Source organism: Dendropsophus ebraccatus, chromosome 15 (genome assembly GCF_027789765.1).
Source record: "Dendropsophus ebraccatus isolate aDenEbr1 chromosome 15, aDenEbr1.pat, whole genome shotgun sequence".
Lineage (NCBI taxonomy): Eukaryota > Metazoa > Chordata > Amphibia > Anura > Hylidae > Dendropsophus > Dendropsophus ebraccatus.
Genome location: NC_091468.1, coordinates 223,995 through 245,642, shown reverse-complemented (window position 1 = coordinate 245,642; position 21,648 = coordinate 223,995). Strand labels below are relative to the sequence as shown.

At 47.2% G+C, this 21,648-nt stretch overlaps 1 protein-coding gene across 2 annotated transcripts in view; it reads left to right on the top strand.

The window, feature by feature from the left end:
- Window positions 1–1,536: 1,536 nt before the first annotated feature.
- The window catches only part of PEX6 (peroxisomal biogenesis factor 6), an 88,874-nt gene continuing 68,762 nt past the window's right edge, over window positions 1,537–21,648 (top strand). Inside the window, exons 1-8 of one of the 2 annotated variants that reach the window (XM_069954396.1) lie at window positions 1,537–3,178; window positions 11,482–11,633; window positions 13,500–13,583; window positions 13,764–13,857; window positions 13,946–14,082; window positions 14,155–14,266; window positions 14,686–14,894; window positions 14,982–15,177. In XM_069954396.1, coding sequence (XP_069810497.1) covers window positions 1,811–3,178; window positions 11,482–11,633; window positions 13,500–13,583; window positions 13,764–13,857; window positions 13,946–14,082; window positions 14,155–14,266; window positions 14,686–14,894; window positions 14,982–15,177 — 2,352 coding nt within the window. In that variant the 5' untranslated portion in view covers window positions 1,537–1,810. The remainder of the gene's footprint in view (window positions 3,179–11,481; window positions 11,634–13,499; window positions 13,584–13,763; window positions 13,858–13,945; window positions 14,083–14,154; window positions 14,267–14,685; window positions 14,895–14,981; window positions 15,178–21,648) is intronic. The other variant, XM_069954395.1, reaches the window with a different exon arrangement.

The window sequence follows — 21,648 nt, the reverse complement described above, 5'->3', positions numbered from 1 at the left end:
TCTCCCACTGTATATAGACCCCACACACCAGTCCTCTCCCCCTGTATACAGACCCCACACACCAGTCCTGTCCCCTGTATACAGACCCCACATACCAGTCTTCTCCCCCTGTATACAGACTCCACACACCAGTCCTCTCCCCCTGTATACAGACCCCCCCCCCCCCCACCAGTCCTCTCCCCTGTATACAGACCCCACACACCAGTCCTCTCCCCCTGTATACAGACCCCCCACACCAGTCCTCTCCCCCTATATACAGACCCCCCACACCAGTCCTCTCCCCCTGTATACAGACACCACACACCAGTCCTCTCCCCCTGTATACAGACACCACACACCAGTCCTCTCCCCCTGTATACAGACACCACACACCAGTCCTCTCCCCCTGTATACAGACCCCCCACACCAGTCCCCCCCCTGTATACAGACCCCACACACACCAGTACTCTCCCCCTGAATACAGACCCCACACACACCAGTCCTCTCCCCTGTATACAGACCCCACACACACACCAGTCCTCTCCCCTGTATACAGACCCCACACACACCAGTCCTCTCCCCCTGTATACAGACCCCACACACCAGTCCTCTCCCCCTGTATACAGACCCCACACACACCAGTCCTCTCCCCCTGTATACAGACCCCCCCACACACCAGTCCTCTCCCCCTGTATACAGACCCCACACACCAGTCCTCTCCCCCTGTATACAGACCCCACACACCAGTCCTCTCCCCTGTATACAGACCCCACACACCAGTCCTCTCTCCTGTATACAGACTCCACACACCAGTCCTCTCCCCCTGTATACAGACCCCACACACCAGTCCTCTCCCCTGTATACAGACCCCACACACCAGTCATCTCCCCTGTATACAGACCCCACACACCAGTCCTCTCCCCCTGTATACAGACCCCACACACCAGTCCTCTCCCCTGTATACAGACCCCACACACCAGTCCTCTCCCCTGTATACAGACCCCACACACCAGTCCTCTCCCCCTGTATACAGACCCCACACACCAGTCCTCTCCCCTGTATACAGACCCCACACACCAGTCCTCTCCCCCTGTATACAGACCCCACACACCAGTCCTCTCCCCTGTATACAGACCCCACACACCAGTCATCTCCCCTGTATACAGACCCCACACACCAGTCCTCTCCCCTGTATACAGACCCCACACACATCAGTCCTCTCCCCCTGTATACAGACCCCACACACATCAGTCCTCTCCCCCTGTATACAGACCCCACACACATCAGTCCTCTCCCCCTGTATACAGACCCCCCACACCAGTCCTCTCCCCTGTATACCCCTCCATGCTACTATGGATATTGCAGCTTCCTTCACTCTGTTTCTGCACAGTGAATGGCGCAGCAGCTCACTACTTCCTACTTCCGGTCGAGGCCCCGCCCCTCCTGATGACATCACACCTCAAAGGAGAGGATACATTCTAGCATCTACCCATAGAAAACCTAGGAGAGGAAGATAGCTCCTCCCACACATGAGACTGGTCACATGGGCATGACGTCATCAAAGGTCCTTTAACCTCCCTCTGGACATTCCAATTTAGTTTCTACCCTTTACAAATCCGCTGCTTGTGAACACAGCCTGGCCGCTAATAACTCAGAATGAGCCTCGCCCATATCGTAAACGTCATTGCAGAGAATCCCTGCCTCCTGCACCGGGATCAAACGGTTTTTCACCGGTTTGTTTCCTCTTCAGTCTCCACCAATATGGCCACCGGCCACAAGAAGTGACGTCAGTACCGTGCGCCGAGTCGGCCGCCCTTTGACCCCGGAAGTCATGGCTGATTTTTATTCCCGGTATTTGGGGGGGTCAGTAATGTTCCTCCGAACGAAGGGCCCCCTAACCCCGCGGCGCCTTCTGCTCCGCTCCCAGCTGCCAGTCACGGGGCGAATAGGGGCCCCTGGGGGACACAGACAGGAGAGGGACCCCCATAGTAATCAGGTAGAAGGGGCCCCTGGAGGACACAGACAGGAGAGGGGCCCCCATAGTAATGAGGTAGTAGAAGGGGCCCCTGGAGGACACAGACAGGAGAGGGGCCCCCATAGTAATCAGGTAGAAGGGGCCCCTGGAGGACACAGACAGGAGAGGGGCCCCCATAGTAATGAGGTAGTAGAAGGGGCCCCTGGAGGACACAGACAGGAGAGGGGCCCCCATAGTAATGAGGTAGAAGGGGCCCCTGGAGGACACAGACAGGAGAGGGGCCCCCATAGTAATGAGGTAGTAGAAGGGGCCCCTGGAGGACACAGACAGGAGAGGGGCCCCCATAGTAATGAGGTAGAAGGGGCCCCTGGAGGACACAGACAGGAGAGGGGCCCCCATAGTAATGAGGTAGAATGGGCCCCTGGAGGACACAGACAGGAGAGGGGCCCCCATAGTAATGAGGTAGTAGAAGGGGCCCCTGGAGGACACAGACAGGAGAGGGGCCCCCATAGTAATGAGGTAGTAGAAGGGGCCCCTGGAGGACACAGACAGGAGAGGGGCCCCCATAGTAATGAGGTAGAAGGGGCCCCTGGAGGACACAGACAGGAGAGGGGCCCCCATAGTAATCAGGTAGTAGAAGGGGCCCCTGGAGGGTATAGAGAAGAGATGGAGCCCCAGGGAGGTCAGCGGGTGGAGGGGTCAGGCCTCCCCAGAGGTCATGTAGGGGCTGCAGAGGGTTGGCATGGTTTTGGGGATGTGGCAGGGGGCACCCTAGATCTCTATTCCCCCCTGGTCTCCAGTTTTGCTCGGACCCCGTTCCCTCTGAGGATCCGTGTGGCCCCTGTGGATGCGGAGTCCCTGGTTCGGGCTGGGAGGCTACAGGAGGTTGGGGGCCCCGTAGATCGGAGCTCGGCCCTGTGGGTGAACAGAAGGCAGCTGCGGGTGTTGGGCCTGTACCACCGGGAATGGGTGTGGGTGTCTCTACCACCAGATAGGGCCACCACTAGAAATGCGGCAGGGCAGGGCAATAAGGGGCGCCACTTGGCCATGATAGTTGCTGCTGAACTCTGCTTGGGGCATCCACACAAGGGCAGCCCCTGTCCGTCCCAGAGAGATGAGCCCACATCCCTCAGCAGCGTCTCAGCCAGCACCGCCATCATCTCCGCCACCCTCGCCTTCAACCTGACATCTGCAAGCGGCCGTGTCAGCGAAGTCCTGATACAGGTGAGAACGTCCACACACCAAGATCTACTAATGTCACATACTCTGCTGTATACCTACCCAGAGGGGACAGATATATATATACACTCATACAGGAGGATAATAAGTATATAATACACTGCTGTATACCTACACAGAATGGGGATATATACACACTCATACAGGAGGAGGATAATAAGTATATAATACACTGCTGTATACCTACACAGAATGGGGAGATATATACACACTCATACAGGGGGATAATAAGTATATAATACACTGCTGTATACCTACACAGAATGGGGAGATATATACACACTCATACAGGAGGAGGATAATAAGTATATAATACACTGCTGTATACCTACACAGAATGGGGAGATATATACACACTCATACAGGAGGAGGATAATAAGTATATAATACACTGCTGTATACCTACACAGAATGGGGAGATATATACACACTCATACAGGAGGATAATAAGTATATAATACACTGCTGTATACCTACACAGAACGGGGAGATATATACACACTCATACAGGAGGATAATAAGTATATAATACACTGCTGTATACCTACACAGAATGGAGAGATATATACACTCATACAGGAGGATAATAAGTATATAATACACTGCTGTATACCTATACAGAATGGAGATATATACACACTCATACAGGGGGATAATAAGTATATAATACACTGCTGTATACCTACACAGAATGGGGAGATATATACACACTCATACAGGAGGATAATAAGTATATAATACACTGCTGTATACCTATACAGAATGGAGATATATACACACTCATACAGGAGGAGGATAATAAGTATATAATACACTGCTGTATACCTACACAGAATGGGGAGATATATATACACTCATACAGGAGGATAATAAGTATATAATACACTGCTGTATACCTACACAGAATGGGGAGATATTATCCTCCTGTATGAGTGTATATATCTCTATTCTGTGTAGGTATACAGCAGTGTATTATATACTTATTATCCTCCTCCTGTATGAATGTGTATATATCCCCATTCTGTGTAGGTATACAGCAGTGTATTATATACTTATTATCCTCCTCCTGTATGAGTGTGTATATAGATCTCCATTCTGTGTAGGTATACAGCAGTGTATTATATACTTATTATCCTCCTCCTGTATGAGTGTGTATATAGATCTCCATTCTGTGTAGGTAGGTATACAGCAGTGTATTATATACTTATTATCCTCCTGTATGAGTGTATATATAAGTATATAATACACTGCTGTATACCTACACAGAATGGAGATCTATATACACTCATACAGGAGGAGGATAATAAGTATATAATACACTGCTGTATACCTACACAGAATGGAGATCTATATACACACTCATACAGGAGGAGGATAATAAGTATATAATACACTGATGTATACCTACACAGAATGGGGATATATACACACTCATACAGGAGGAGGATAATAAGTATATAATACACTGCTGTATACCTACACAGAATAGAGATATATACACTCATACAGGAGGATAATAAGTATATAATACACTGCTGTATACCTACACAGAATGGAGAGATATATACACACTCATACAGGAGGAGGATAATAAGTATATAAAACACTGCTGTATACCTACACAGAATGGAGAGATATATACACTCATATAGGAGGATAATAAGTATATAATACACTGCTGTATACCTACACAGAATGGAGAGATATATACACACTCATACAGGAGGAGGATAATAAGTATATAATACACTGCTGTATACCTACACAGAATGGAGAGATATATACACACTCATACAAGAGGATAATAAGTATATAATACACTGCTGTATACCTACACAGAATGTAGATATATACACACTCATACAGGGGGATAATAAGTATATAATACACTGCTGTATACCTACACAGAATGGAGAGATATATACACACTCATACAGGAGGATAATAAGTATATAATACACTGCTGTATACCTACACAGAATGGAGAGATATATACACACTCATACAGGAGGAGGATAATAAGTATATAATACACTGCTGTATACCTACACAGAATGGGGAGGTATATACACACTCATACAGGAGGAGGATAATAAGTATATAATACACTGCTGTATACCTACACAGAATGGGGAGGTATATACACACTCATACAGGAGGATAATAAGTATATAATACACTGCTGTATACCTACACAGAATGGGGATATATACACTCATACAGGGGGATAATAAGTATATAATACACTGCTGTATACCTACACAGAATGGAGAGATATACACACTCATACAGGAGGATAATAAGTATATAATACACTGTATACCTACACAGAATGGAGATATTATCCTCCTGTATGAGTGTGTGTATATATCCCCATTCTGTGTAGGTATACAGCAGTGTATTATATACTTATTATCCTCCTGTATGAGTGTGTATATACCTCCCCATTCTGTGTAGGTATACAGCAGTGTATTATATACTTATTATCCTCCTCCTGTATGAGTGTGTATATATCCATTCTGTGTAGGTATACAGCAGTGTATTATATACTTATTATCCTCCTCCTGTATGAGTGTGTATATATCCCCATTCTGTGTAGGTATACAGCAGTGTATTATATACTTAACCTCCTGTATGAGTGTATATATATCCCCATTCTGTGTAGGTATACAGCAGTGTATTATATACTTATTATCCTCCTGTATGAGTGTGTATATATCTCTCCATTCTGTGTAGGTATACAGCAGTGTATTATATACTTATTATCCTCCTGTATGAGTGTGTTTATATCTCTCCATTCTGTGTAGGTATACAGCAGTGTATTATATACTTATTATCCCCCTGTATGAGTGTGTATATATCTACATTCTGGGTAGGTATACAGCAGTGTATTATATACTTATTATCCTCTTGTATGAGTGTGTATATATCTCTCCATTCTGTGTAGGTATACAGCAGTGTATTATATACTTATTATCCCCCTCCTGTATGAGTGTGTATATACCTCCCCATTCTGTGTAGGTATACAGCAGTGTATTATATACTTATATATACACACTCATACAGGAGGATAATAAGTATATAATACACTGCTGTATACCTACACAGAAGGGAGGGATATACACACTCATACAGAAGGAGGATAATAAGTATATAATACACTGCTGTATACCTACACAGAATGGGGATATATATACACACTTCTACAAGAGGATAATAAGAATATAATACACTGCTATATACCTACACAGAATGAAGATATATATACACTCATACAGGAGGATAATAAGTATATAATACACTGCTGTATACCTACACAGAATGGGGAGATATATACACACTCATACAGGAGGAGGATAATAAGTATATAATACACTGCTGTATACCTACACAGAATGGGGAGATATATACACACTCATACAGGAGGGGTATAATAAGTATATAATAGACTGCTGTATACCTACACAGAATGGGGAGATATATACACACTCTTACAGGAGGATAATAAGTATATAATACACTGCTGTATACCTACACAGAATGGAGAGATATATAGACACTCATACAGGAGGATAAGTATATAATACACTGCTGTATACCTACACAGAATGGAGATATATACACACTCATACAGGGGGATAATAAGTATATAATACACTGCTGTATACCTATACAGAATGGAGATATATATACACACTCATGCAGGAGGGGGATAATAAGTATATAATACACTGCTGTAGGGATGCACGATGCACCGAAATATCAATACTACTATCGATATTTCGGGCAAAAAAACGGTTCGATACCAGGATTTCCTGGTATCGAAACTTTAAGTTAAGCTGAGAACACGGTGGGCGGCTAGCTGAGCGCCGGCCGTGTTCTCTATGTGCCTCCCCCTGCCCCCTGCAGTCTCCTCCTCTGCTCTCCCTCCCTCCGCTCCCATTGGCGCCAATTTTAAATAGCCGGCACTTGGCTATTGCTAGTGCCGGCTATTTAAGTATATAGATGCCGCTGTCACACTGACAGCGGCATCTGACTCCTCCTGAGCCCGCTCCATATACAGCGGGGGTCGGCTACTGTGTGTAACAGACCCCCGCTGTTGGTGTCTCTCTGATAACAGTCCGGCTCCGCCAGACTCTGTTATCAGAGAGATGATTTATGCGGAGGAGCCGGAGCTGCACGGAGGAGAGCGGCTGGAGAGGGAGAGCGGGAGAGGAGGACGGAGGAGAAGGCTGGAGGGAGAGCGGGAGGTCCGGGAGAGAGGACGGAGGAGAAGGCTGGAGGGAGAGCGGGAGAGGAGGACGGAGGAGAAGGCTGGAGGGAGAGCGGGAGGTCCGGGAGAGAGGGGTACGGAGAGGGAGAGCGGGATGTCCGGGAGAGGAGCCGGAGCTGCACAGAGGAGAGCGGCTGGAGAGGGAGAGTGGGAGGTCACGGAGAGAGGAGGACGGAGAAGGCTGGAGGTGGGGAGGATGAAGAGGGAGAGCAGGGTTCTGTGAGATCCGGGAGAGGAGGCCGGGGGAAGTGCAGCACATGTGAGGATCCAGCCGGCTGGCAGGTGGGGGAGGTGGCCGGGGCTGAGAGGAGCAGATAAGATCGGCTGTAGTGTGTGGGATCCTGTGTAACCTCCTCTTCTCTTCCTCCGCAATCTTGGTAACTGGTGCAGCAGAGCTGTCTTAGTGATGGGTGGTGCAGCAGAGCTGTCTTAGTGATGGGTGGTGCAGCAGAGCTGTCTTAGTGATGGGTGGTGCAGCAGAGCTGTCTTAGTGATGGGTGGTGCAGCAGAGCTGTCTTAGTGATGGGTGGTGCAGCAGAGCTGTCTTAGTGATGGGTGGTGCAGCAGAGCTGTCTTAGTGATGGGTGGTGCAGCAGAGCTGTCTTAGTGATGGGTGGTGCAGCAGAGCTGTCTTAGTGATGGGTGGTGCAGCAGAGCTGTCTTAGTGATGGGTGGTGCAGCAGAGCTGTCTTAGTGATGGGTGGTGCAGCAGAGCTGTCTTAGTGATGGGTGGTGCAGCAGAGCTGTCTTAGTGATGGGTGGTGCAGCAGAGCTGTCTTAGTGATGGGTGGTGCAGCAGAGCTGTCTTAGTGATGGGTGGTGCAGCAGAGCTGTCTTAGTGATGGGTGGTGCAGCAGAGCTGTCTTAGTGATGGGTGGTGCAGCAGAGCTGTCTTAGTGATGGGTGGTGCAGCAGAGCTGTCTTAGTGATGGGTGGTGCAGCAGAGCTGTCTTAGTGATGGGTGGTGCAGGAGAGCTGCCTTAGTGATGGGTGGTGCAGCAGAGCTGCCTTAGTGATGGGTGGTGCAGCAGAGCTGCCTTAGTGATGGGTGGTGCAGGAGAGCTGTCTTAGTGATGGGTGGTGCAGGAGAGCTGTCTTAGTGATGGGTGGTGCAGCAGAGCTGTCTTAGTGATGGGTGGTGCAGCAGAGCTGTCTTAGTGATGGGTGGTGCAGCAGAGCTGTCTTAGTGATGGGTGGTGCAGCAGAGCTGTCTTATCGCTTGGTATAGCAGAGCTGTTTTAGTGATCAGGCTATTTGGAAGAGCAGAATTGTATTAATGATAATGACTAGTGACTATATTTCTACCCCTGTGTTTTTTTTTTTTTTTTTTTTTTTTTTTTATACTTTACTAAGTATCGAACCGGTATTGAGTATCGAAATAAAAAAGTTAGTATCGGTATCGAACTCAACATTTTGGAATCGTGACATCACTACACTGCTGTATACCTACACAGAATGAGGATATATATACACACTCATACAGGAGGGGGATAATAAGTATATAATACACTGCTGTATACCTACACAGAATGGAGAGATATATACACACACTTATACAGGGGGACAATAAGTATATAATACACTGCTGTATACCTACACAGAATGGAAAGATATATACACACTCATACAGGAGGAGGATAATAAGTATATAATACACTGCTGTATACCTACACAGAATGGAGAGATATATACACACTCATACAGGAGGATAATAAGTATATAATACACTGCTGTATAACTACACAGAATGGAGAGATATATACACACTCATACAGGAGGAGGATAATAAGTATATAATACACTGCTGTATACCTACACAGAATGGAGAGAAATATACACACTCATACAGGAGGATAATAAGTATATAATACACTACTGTATACCTACACAGAATGGAAAGATATATATACACACTCATACTGGGGGATAATAAGTATATAATACACTGCTGTATACCTACACAGAATGGAGAGATATATACACACTCATACAGGAGGATAATAAGTATATAAAACACTGCTGTATACCTACACAGAATGGGGAGATATATACACACTCATACAGGAGGATAATAAGTATATAATACACTGCTGTATACCTACACAGAATGGGGAGATATATACACACTCATACAGGAGGAGGATAATAAGTATATAATACACTGCTGTATACCTACACAGAATGGGGATATATATATACACTCATATAGGGGGATAATAAGTATATAATACACTGCTGTATACCTACACAGAATGGGGATATATAAACACACTCATACAGGGGGATAATAAGTATATAATACACTGCTGTATACCTACACAGAATGGGGATATATACACACTCATACAGGGGGATAATAAGTATATAATACACTGCTGTATACCTACACAGAATGGGGATATATAAACACACTCATACAGGAGGATAATAAGTATATAATACACTGCTGTATACCTACACAGAATGGGGATATATAAACACACTCATACAGGAGGATAATAAGTATATAATACACTGCTGTATACCTACACAGAGGGGAGAGATATATACACTCATACAGGAGGATAATAAGTATATAATACACTGCTGTATACCTACACAGAATGGGGATATATATATACACTCATACAGGAGGAGGATAATAAGTATATAATACACTGCTGTATACCTACACAGAATGGGGAGATATATACACACTCATACAGGAGGATAATAAGTATATAATACACTGCTGTATACCTACACAGAATGGAGAGATATATACACACTCATACAGGGGGTTAATAAGTATATAATACACTGCTGTATACCTACACAGAATGGGGAGATATATACACTCATACAGGAGGATAATAAGTATAAAATATTAATTTATACTGTATGTATTGACTATATATACACTCCCCGGCCACTTTATTAGGTACAGCATGCTAGTAACGGGTGGTCTTCTGCTGCTGTAGCCCATACTGTGTACTTTGCGCTCAGAGACGCTCTTCTCCTACCTTGGCTGTAACGGTTGGCTATTTGAGTCACTGTTGCCTTTCTATCAGCTGGAACCAGTCTGCCCATTCTCCTCTGACCTCTGGCATCCACAAGGCATTTCCGCCCACAGAACGGCCGCTCACTGGATGGTTTTTCTTTTTCGGACCATTCTCTGTAAACCCTAGAGATGGTTGTGCGTGAAAATCCCAGTAGATCAGCAGTTTCTGAAATACACAGACCAGCCCTTCTGGCACCAACAACCATGCCACGTTCAAAGGCCTCAAATCACCTTTCTTCCCCATACTGATGCTCGGTTTGAACTGCAGGAGATTGTCTTGACCATGTCTACATGCCTAAATGCACTGAGTTGCCGCCATGTGATTGGCTGATTAGAAATTAAGTGGTAACGTGCAGTTGGACAGGTGTACCTAATAAAGTGGCCGGTGAGTGTATATTGGCGATATAAGGGGTAGTCATTGCCCAAAGCTAACCACAGGGGGCCCAGTGTCCAGAGCTCCTTCTCTCTGATAGATGAGCAGGCATTCCCCTAGCAGATCAGAGGGGCAAAGTAAACATCTCCCGACTGAGTGGCACCATAATTCCATACCTAGTGCCTAGCCATATGCCACGTACATCTTCTGAATCATCACACTTTGGGGTTATAGGGCTTTTGGGCTGTAAACCTAAGGGGGAGTAGTGGAGACCAGCCCACGCCTGGGAGGGGGGGTGGTGTTCTCAAGCTAATGCTATGCACTCGGTGCTGGCTTCTGGCCCGCTATAATAATAACAATATTATTTCTTTAGGAGAAGCTGGTGGCAGATTTAGCAGTCTTCCTGTAGCCACATGGACAGGGTGACCTCCCGTCGTCCTGGTGGAGTGTGGGAGGACACACCTTGTTACTTTGCACGTTTGCAGGGCGCCTGCTATGCTGATGTCTTCTGATTTTTCCGCTTTATGGCTTTGCATGTTTCCGTGTGAAATTGTGAGTTGTTGTCACTGGATCCTTCACTGTTCTCCTCTCTCCACCCACAGCGTTTCAGTACGGAGCCCACGCAGGAGGGTCGATCTGCTCTCACGGAGCCTCCAGTCGCCAGGCTGCTTCACCTGGATGTGGTAAAGTCTCCATCCTACCGTAGTGATGCCACCTTCCAGCAGGCACTGTGTCAGCACTTCCAGACCCCCAGGTCAGCCCCGTGCTCCCCTCTTCCCAGCATGTCTCCCCAAGGCGTCTTCACACTATAGTCAGGGTAAACCTTGCGAGGATTTTCCCATGTATTATATACTCATGAATACTTCCAGCACATGTGTGAACAGCGCCCCACGGAGCTTGTCGCCTTCTCAGTGTCCTCTCTTCTCCCACTTTTCATTATTCTTTAAACTTTCCAAACATTGTTAGTTTTCCCTTATGGTCCCGGTGACTCTCCCTCCATCCCTCTGCCTAAAATAGTTCACTTCCCTGAGCAATGTTTCTGTATTAATTCCCCTCCTTTATGTCTGTCTATGGATTAGATTCCCAACCCCCGCCCACACGTCTATGGATTAGATTCCCAACCCCCGCCCACACGTCTATGGATCAGATTCCCAACCCCCGCCCACACGTCTATGGATCAGATTCCCAACCCCCGCCCACACGTCTATGGATCAGATTCCCAACCCCCGCCCACACGTCTATGGATTAGATTCCCAACCCCCGCCCACACGTCTATGGATTAGATTCCCAACCCCCGCCCACACGTCTATGGATTAGATTCCCAACCCCCGCCCACACGTCTATGGATTAGATTCCCAACCCCCGCCCACACGTCTATGGATTAGATTCCCAACCCCCGCCCACACGTCTATGGATTAGATTCCCAACCCCCGCCCACACGTCTATGGATTAGATTCCCAACCCCCGCCCACACGTCTATGGATTAGATTCCCAACCCCCGCCCACACGTCTATGGATTAGATTCCCAACCCCCGCCCACACGTCTATGGATTAGATTCCCAACCCCCGCCCACACGTCTATGGATTAGATTCCCAACCCCCGCCCACACGTCTATGGATTAGATTCCCAACCCCCGCCCACACGTCTATGGATTAGATTCCCAACCCCCGCCCACACGTCTATGGATTAGATTCCCAACCCCCGCCCACACGTCTATGGATTAGATTCCCAACCCCCGCCCACACGTCTATGGATTAGATTCCCAACCCCCGCCCACACGTCTATGGATTAGATTCCCAACCCCCGCCCACACGTCTATGGATTAGATTCCCAACCCCCGCCCACACGTCTATGGATTAGATTCCCAACCCCCGCCCACACGTCTATGGATCAGATTCCCAACCCCCGCCCACACGTCTATGGATTAGATTCCCAACCCCCGCCCACACGTCTATGGATTAGATTCCCAACCCCCGCCCACACGTCTATGGATTAGATTCCCAACCCCCGCCCACACGTCTATGGATTAGATTCCCAACCCCCGCCCACACGTCTATGGATTAGATTCCCAACCCCCGCCCACACGTCTATGGATCAGATTCCCAACCCCCGCCCACACGTCTATGGATCAGATTCCCAACCCCCGCCCACACGTCTATGGATCAGATTCCCAACCCCCGCCCACACGTCTATGGATTAGATTCCCAACCCCCGCCCACACGTCTATGGATTAGATTCCCAACCCCCGCCCACACGTCTATGGATTAGATTCCCAACCCCCGCCCACACGTCTATGGATTAGATTCCCAACCCCCGCCCACACGTCTATGGATTAGATTCCCAACCCCCGCCCACACGTCTATGGATCAGATTCCCAACCCCCGCCCACACGTCTATGGATTAGATTCCCAACCCCCGCCCACACGTCTATGGATTAGATTCCCAACCCCCGCCCACACGTCTATGGATTAGATTCCCAACCCCCGCCCACACGTCTATGGATTAGATTCTCAACCCCCGCCCACACGTCTATGGTTTAGTTTTCTGGCCTGATGTGCGTCTCAGCTACAACCCTTTTCCTGTGTACATTCAGTAACCTTCCTCTTTCTGCCTCATTAGAGCCGTTCAGGTGGGTGACGTCCTGTGTGTCTCTTCTCTTTCACATTCTGAATTTCAGCTCCACAAGGCATCGATCCCAGTCAGGTTTGTATGTGTTTGAGGATGGTTTCTGTTCCATGTGTATGTGCACCGGGGGCTGTGGGGAGGGGGGCACCCCTGGATGTGGCTGTGGGGAGGGGGGCACCCCTGGATGTGGCTGGGTACCGGGGTCTGTGGGGGGGGGGGCACCCCAGGATGTGGATGTATACATGTGTTCCCCTTCAGGTGTCCAGATCTCTACTTTAAGGTGCAAAGCGTGGAGTCGGAGTCTGAGTGCGAGGGCTATGTGGCTGACACAGATCACACCACACTCTATCAGGTTGGTGTACGCGTGTAGCCTGTGTATACGTATATACACCAGAAGTGTATGTTTGAAACCAGAGCTTATGGTGTCCTGTATATCCCAGGTGGGCAGTATACACAGCTTCATCCCCTCCTTTCCGTCTCGTGATGGTCACATGTTGTGGAGCAGTCTTTTCCCGGCTGGCCTCTCACACACAGTGGATGACATCTGTCGGATTTTCCTGCCCCATCTGCACAATGTGTAAGTTCTGGTACACTGTTACAAATCCTCTGCTGTGGCACCTGGATACCTAATTCTCTTCTTCCCCCACAGGAGTGACGTTCTGGAGACCGGTGGACGGCTCCTTCTCACTGGTCCGAAAGGCAGCGGAAAAGCCACGGTGGTACGAGCTGCGTGCAGCCGATTGAACGTCCATCTGTATCAGGTGGGCTCCCAGCGCCTGCCGGCCAGCCTCTGGGCTCCCCTGGTTGTGGCCTCCGGGCCCCCCTGGTTGTGGCCTCCAGCGCCTGCCTCCGGGCCCCCCTGGTTGTGGCCTCCAGCGCCTGCCTCCGGGCCCCCCTGGTTGTGGCCTCCAGCGCCTGCCTCCGGGCCCCCCTGGTTGTGGCCTCCAGCGCCTGCCTCCGGGCCCCCCTGGTTGTGGCCTCCAGCGCCTGCCTCCGGGCCCCCCTGGTTGTGGCCTCCAGCGCCTGCCTCCGGGCCCCCCTGGTTGTGGCCTCCAGCGCCTGCCTCCGGGCCCCCCTGGTTGTGGCCTCCAGCGCCTGCCTCCGGGCCCCCCTGGTTGTGGCCTCCAGCGCCTGCCTCCGGGCCCCCCTGGTTGTGGCCCTCACCTGCAGTGTTTTACAGGTAGAATGTGCGCGACTGTGCAGGGACAGTAGCGCTAGCAGCATCTCCCGCCTGCGCTCCATCTTCTCTCACGCTGCAGAGTGTCGGCCATGTGTCCTGCTGCTTCATCACCTGGACCTACTGGGGAAGGATCGAGATGGTGCCGGGGAGGACACCAGGGTGATCGGGTCTCTGTGCAGCCTCCTGCGGGGGACCACCCACCCCCACTGGTATGTGTCCCTTATACAGGGGGTCTCTGTCCTCCTACAGGCAGGGTGTACAGGGGTCTCTGTCCTCACCCAGCCTCTTTATTACAGGGATCTTCCCTTCCTGGTGGTCTCTACCACATCTCGGCTCCAGGATGTCCCTTTGGACCTCCACTCTTGCTTTCTACATGAGGTTTCCCTGAGCGCCCCCACAGAGGAGCAGCGGCTTACCATACTCGCCATACTCACCGCCTCCGTCCCGCTCAGCAGAGATGTCGACCTCGGTCACCTGGCGCGCAGGACTGCGGTGAGGAGATCATTAATTTAGTGTTTGCTGGTAATGAGAAGCCGGCGTCTGTGGCGGAAATGGAGAGGAGTTTCTGTATCCACCCGGTGTCTCATGAGAATCGCCCTTGCTATAAGTAACAGCTTTGCGATCAGTAATTGATGATCTGATATCTGAGCTGTACCTCCCAGTATTAGGCAAATCGGCTTCTATGGAGTCATAACCTTCTGCCAGTATTCTTGGACCACGCTACAAGTGGAAGTGAAAATTCGAGGCCTCATGCCAACCACATTTCCCGCATGTTGCATATGTATGTTTACCTATTTTATTAAGGAATTGAGGAGAATAATGCAATCTCTTAATAATTTTCCACTGAATAAGATTATAATTCATATATATTTTTTTTTGTGTCACAAAGTTTATTTTTAACAATTTTACAATAATATTCACCCCAAAAATATATATAAAAATAATCACCAACATAATACAAGAAACAAATCCAAATTAAATATTCCAACTGATCCAGAAGAGTGACCTCCCCTACCTACACTGTCCCTATACTCCCCTCCCCCCCCCCCCCAAAAAAAAAAAAAAAAAAAAAGTCTTTACTTTTAGATTCTCTCGCTTGCCCTAACATTCAAACTTCGTAATACATTTTTCCCACTGATGGATTCTGGGAGGCTTGGTGGCAAACCAATTTCTTATAATTACCAGTTTAGCATAAAAACACAGTCTTAACAGATATTTCACCCTCCTTTTTGGACCTTTAACACCGGTGGTGTCTCCCAGGATCACCACTTTCAGATCTCTATCCACCCGAGATCCCCATTTTGCTTCAATACCTAGAAAGACACTTTCCCAGAATTCTCTAAGTCTACCGCAGGACCATATCATATGTTCAAAGTTACCTCCATTCTCTCAACATCTAGGGCAGCTATCACTCTTACCCTTCGTAAATTTTTTAAGTACACTGGGGGTATAGTACAATCTATGAACCACATAAAAAATTGTCCACCCGAGGGAGACACATTCTTAATGTTTTGGTAGATTTTGGGCCAGTTCTCTATTTTCCCTATTTCCTTCTCCCACCCCTGTTGACTTTTAAATGGATAGAGGTCTCCCGCTTGCAAATATTTATACATTCCAGAAATGCTCTTACAAAGAGGCCCTCTTTTATTCTATCTATAATAGGGACGTGCACTATAGCCAAATTTCCATTACGTTCCATAATTTTCAACGCATTACACAATCTCAAGTAATCAAACCATCTATCTTTACTCAGACTAAATTCCTCCTTTATTTCCTCCCAGTTCTTAATTTTCCCATGTTGCACCACATCTCCTATTGTTTTTATACCTTTACTGGCCAAAGATTTTAATACCCCCAATTTACCCACTTCAGTTAATTTGCTATTGTTCCATAATGGGGTACGCTCCAAATATAGATGAGTCCCTACCTCCCCTTTAAGTGCTCCCCAGAGTCTACCCAAGGCATTCCCCAGTGGGCCCTCATCCATCAGTCCTGCCTCTGAAACACATCATAACCTAACTCCTCCTCCTTTTTCCCAAGCTGTGACAAAAAAGTACTTTCCCTCCACCTCAATAACCAAACCAGCTGGGAAGCCATGAAATATGTTTCAAAGGCCGGAAGACCCAAGCCTCCTCTACTCTTAGGGATAGCTAACAGTTCGTATCTCATTCTAACCCTTTTTCTCCCCCAAATCAAATAATTCATCATAGTTATTATCCTCTTAAAGTGCTTTCTCTCTATCCAAATTGGGGCAACCCCGAAAACATAGAGAATTTTTGGTAAACAGACTGCTTTGATTAAAACTATTCTATCTATTTTTGCCAAGGGGAGTCTCCTCCATATCTCAACCTTTAATTCCAGTTCTCTCACAACTGGAATTAAGTTTATTCTATTGTATTCAGCGATGTTCCTAGATATATTTATCCCCAAATACTTAAAATTTCTTCCTACCTCCAAAACCCTTAACTGGGGGAAGGATCCCCCAAATTCCTTATTTAGGGGCATTAATATTGACTTGTCCCAGTTGATTTTAATCTCTGAAAAACTACCCACCTCCCTTATTAAATGAATGACCCTCGGGACTGCTATTTCCGGGTCCTGCAAAAATAAAAGGATGTCATCTGCATAGAGTGACACTCTGTCCCTCTCACCCTCCGCCCCAAATCCCACAATTTGTGGGTCACTCCTGATGTAGTTTGCAAGGGGTTCTATAGTCAGGGTGAAGAGCAAGAGGGAGAGAGGACACCCCTGCCTCGTTCCCCTACCCAACCGAAAAGGGGCCAAACATTGGCCATTTACATTGACCATGGCACTAGCTTCCCTATACATCAGCTTTACTAATCCTATAAATTTATCCCCCAACCCACACTCCTCCATGACTGCCCAGAGGAACTCCCATTCACCCTTCCACGGCTTCTATGGAGTCATAACCTTCTGCCAGTATTCTTGGACCACGCTACAAGTGGAAGTGAAAATTCGAGGCCTTATGCCAACCACGTTTCCCGCATGTTGCATATGTATGTTTACCTATTTTATTAAGGAATTGAGGAGAATAATGCAATCTCTTAATAATTTTCCACTGAATAAGTTTATAATTCATATTTATAGTAGATATACTTTCCATTTTGTAAATATTTTCCCATTCCTCCTCTGTGATTACACCGACATCAGCTCCCATTTTTGTTTGCAGTTCGTATGTGCTTTATCTGTGCTTAAAGGGGTAGTGCGGCGGTAAAGAATTATTCACATAGTAACAAACATTACAAAGGTATACAACTTTGTAATGTATGTTATGTCTGTGAATCGCCCCCTTCCCCGTGTACCCAGAAGTGTGGTGCGCTATACTCACCCGTCTCCGATCTTCATTCAGTGACGTCTTCTTCGGCCGGCGAACAGCTCCGTCTGCTCCGAATGCCGGCCGCCTTCTGCAGTGTTATCCGATGCTCAGCCGTGATTGGCTGAGCATAACTGTGCTCAGCCAATTGCGGCTGAGCACAGTTGTGACGCGGCGGAGGGGGGGGGGCGGGTGGCAGGGACTCGGCCAGGTAATGTATAGCGCACCAACACTTCCGGGTTCACGGGTGGGGGTGGGGGGACACGGGGAAGGGGGCCATTTACAGACATAACATACATTACAGAGTTGTATAACTTTGTAATGTGTGTTATTCTGTGAATAATTTTTTAGCGCCGCACTACCCCTTTAATCTTAGAATTGTCTTATATAACGTACCCAATTCTCCTTTTCTATTCCTTTTTACTGCCAAAATACGTGAAATTACCTTGTGTGTGAATCTTAAAGTGACCCTGTCCCCCCTTTGTGCATTCTGAGATCACGCCCACTTAATACAATCTGCAGTTGATAAAAGGTGACTTTTTACTTGAACAAACTCCATGACGTATGATATGAAATAAGGTATGAAATACGCTAAATTTACCCTTTACCCTTTACACCATGTGACAATGAGCAAAATTATTATTTTTTTCTATTTTTCCCCCCTAAAATTAGGGGTGCGTCTTATCAAAAGTAGCGTCCTATAAAGCGAAAAATACGGTAATTCCCCTAAGTTTGGATTGCCCCATAATGAGGTAAATTGCGTGCTCCCCACAATTCGACACAATTTCTTAGTGTTCTTCCATACTTTATTCCATAAACCAAAATATGTGAAATCTTTGTGGCTGCTCTCACCAGCTTCCAAAACCTTAAAACGGTGCTTACCATATTTTATATTTAAACCCCACTATATACTTCCCTAAAATTGTACCCTAATTCCTCTGAATGCTTTGCAAATGTAATGCTAGTAATGCTATATAAAGTCCGGGAGTGAGAGCCGCCCCCAACCCCCCTTCCCCCCCCCCCCCCCGCTTACGGTTTAATAAGATCTCTATTTGGGCAAACCATTTATCGGGGACCCAAACCGATGCGGCACGTACACTAATTGGGGCTGTTCTATCACCTTAATAAGTGCAATGTGATCAGCTTGTGATAATGGCAGTCTGAGCCAGATATTATTTTTCTTTTCCAGCTTTTTAATTAGAGGCTTTAAGTTTAGCTTGGCATACCTCCTAAGGTCCCTCGCTATATTAATCCCCAGATACTTAAAATTATCATCTTTTTAACTTTATAAGCCCAAAATCTGGAAATGTTTCCTCTCGACCGATTGGGAGACATGCCGACTTGCCCCAATGAACTCTGAGCCCCGAAATGCCCCCAAATCGATCCAGATGATCCATCACTCTGGGAATCGCATTCTTTGGGTCCTGCACCATGACCAGCATGTCGTCGGCATAGAGGATCATTTTCCCTTGATCTGACTTTAACCCAAAGTCCTTTATTGATGATTCCTGTCTAATAGTAGTTGCTAATGGTTCTATGTACAAGGCATATAATATTGGAGAGAAAGGGCACCCCTGCCTGGTGCCGCGAGTCAAAGCAAACCAGTCAGACATGCCCCCATTAATGCATAGCCTCGCCCTAGGGGAATCGTACATCATCTTGATCCAGGCTATTATATTATGGCCGAAACCGTAAACTTCTAGAGCCTTCCATAAATAACCCCACTCTACCCTGTCAAATGCCTTAGTGGTGTCTAATGACAGGATAGAGCGGGGCTCGGACCCCCCAACCTGAATTTCCACACAAACTCGCTCAATATTCATGTGGGTTAATCTCTGCAGGATAAAGCCAGTTTGGTCTTCATCAGTCTATGATCCCACTACTTCCTTTATTCTCTGCAACAAGATTTTAGAAAAGAGCTTAGCATCTGAGTTTAGTAAAGAAATGGGACGATAAGCGTCGCACTCGGTAACATCTTTTTTTTTTTGGGGGGGGGGGGGGGAGACCACCATTGTGGCCATACATTGTGGCAGTCTGCCTGATAAGCAGGATTCATGCATTACTTTGAGCAGGATTGGCAATAAGACCTCAGTGTTTTATAAAACTGTTGGGATCCCATCTGGTCCAGAGGTAGACCCATTGGGCATAGCCCTCAGGGCCATTTGCAGTTCGATTTAGGGCCCTATTCCACTGGATGATTATCGTTCAGATTATCGTTAAATCGTTCGAATCTAAACGATAATCGTTCGGTTGAAATGCAGTTAACGATTAACGACCGAACGAGAAATCGTTGATCAATATATAAGACCTGGACCTATTTTTATCGTTGCTCGTTCGCAAAACGTTCACAAATCGTTCGCATTGAATAAGACATCGTCCTGTCGTTCGCAATAGATGTGAGCGCATTAGCAAATAAATAGCAAAGAAAAAACGATCGCAATTACGATCATAAGTAAAGATTATCGTTCCATGGAAATGAGTGAACGTTTTCAGGTCTTTTGCAATAGCGGTCGTTTGAGATTGTTAATCGTTAACGATTATGCAGACGATAATCGTCCGTTGGGATAGGGCCCTTAGAGAGATATCCCTGGCTAGCCTAGTTCTATGATCGGCTGTAACCGCTGGTAACTCCACACCCTCGAAGAACTGGTTAAGTTGTTCTCCAGAGGCTTGCCCTTCCGAGGAATATAGGTTCCTTTAATAGCTTCTATTCTTTTCCTTGGATCTTGTGATTTTAACTATGTCTGCGGGAAGCTTATTAGGTTTCCCCGCCTCCGCGTACCTCCTCTGATCCTGAAAAAAAAGATTTATGCTGAGCTTTCTCAAGGAGGAGCAATGCATGTGCGTCTTGAGCCTCCTTAAGAAGACGTAAATTTCTCCTCTCTCCACCCCCACCAACCAGTCCCTAATCCTTCACCTACCCCCCGGGTCTGTTCCCTCCCCCACCCCACCGGTCTAGCACAGAAAATAAACCTTATTATGCATAAAGACAGATTCCATATTCTACATTTTGTACTCCTTCCCTACCTAGCCATTCTGAGGCCTCCTGAGCTGTTTGAAACCTATGCAGCCGGCGTTGAACTTCTCTAAAAGCTCCCCTCTTCTTTTGTGTTCTTGAAAAATCCAGAAATAAAGCTATTATCTGCCCGTTGTATGTTAAATCCTTGATCTCCCTAATCCTCCTCAATATGATGTCCCTATCTCTAGAGAGTAGGATCTTAACTAATAGTGGGGGGGGGGGGGCTGGAGGCGGAGCCCTGCCAGGCACGCTGTGCGCTCTCTCTACATTAAACTGGAAAGATTATCAGCCCCTACCGTCTCCCTCTACACCCTCTGGAAAACCTAATATCCGGATATTGGACCGCATGGACCTGTCCTCTAATTCTGTCATTTTTTTCCGTGGAGTGATGTATTGTCCTGAGATAAAGTATCCAACTTACTTAAAGAAGCAGTTCACTTTTTATTTTTTTCGCCCCCCCGGTTAGCCGCTGTCAAGTATACTTACAGAAGATGATCGGTGTCCCGTTCCCGTCGGTCAGTTCCGTCCCGCGGTGCCGTTCACATCGGGGGCGCGCTCACTTCCGCCGGCTGCTGCGAGTCCTCTTCTCTGCCCAGTGATTATACGCCGG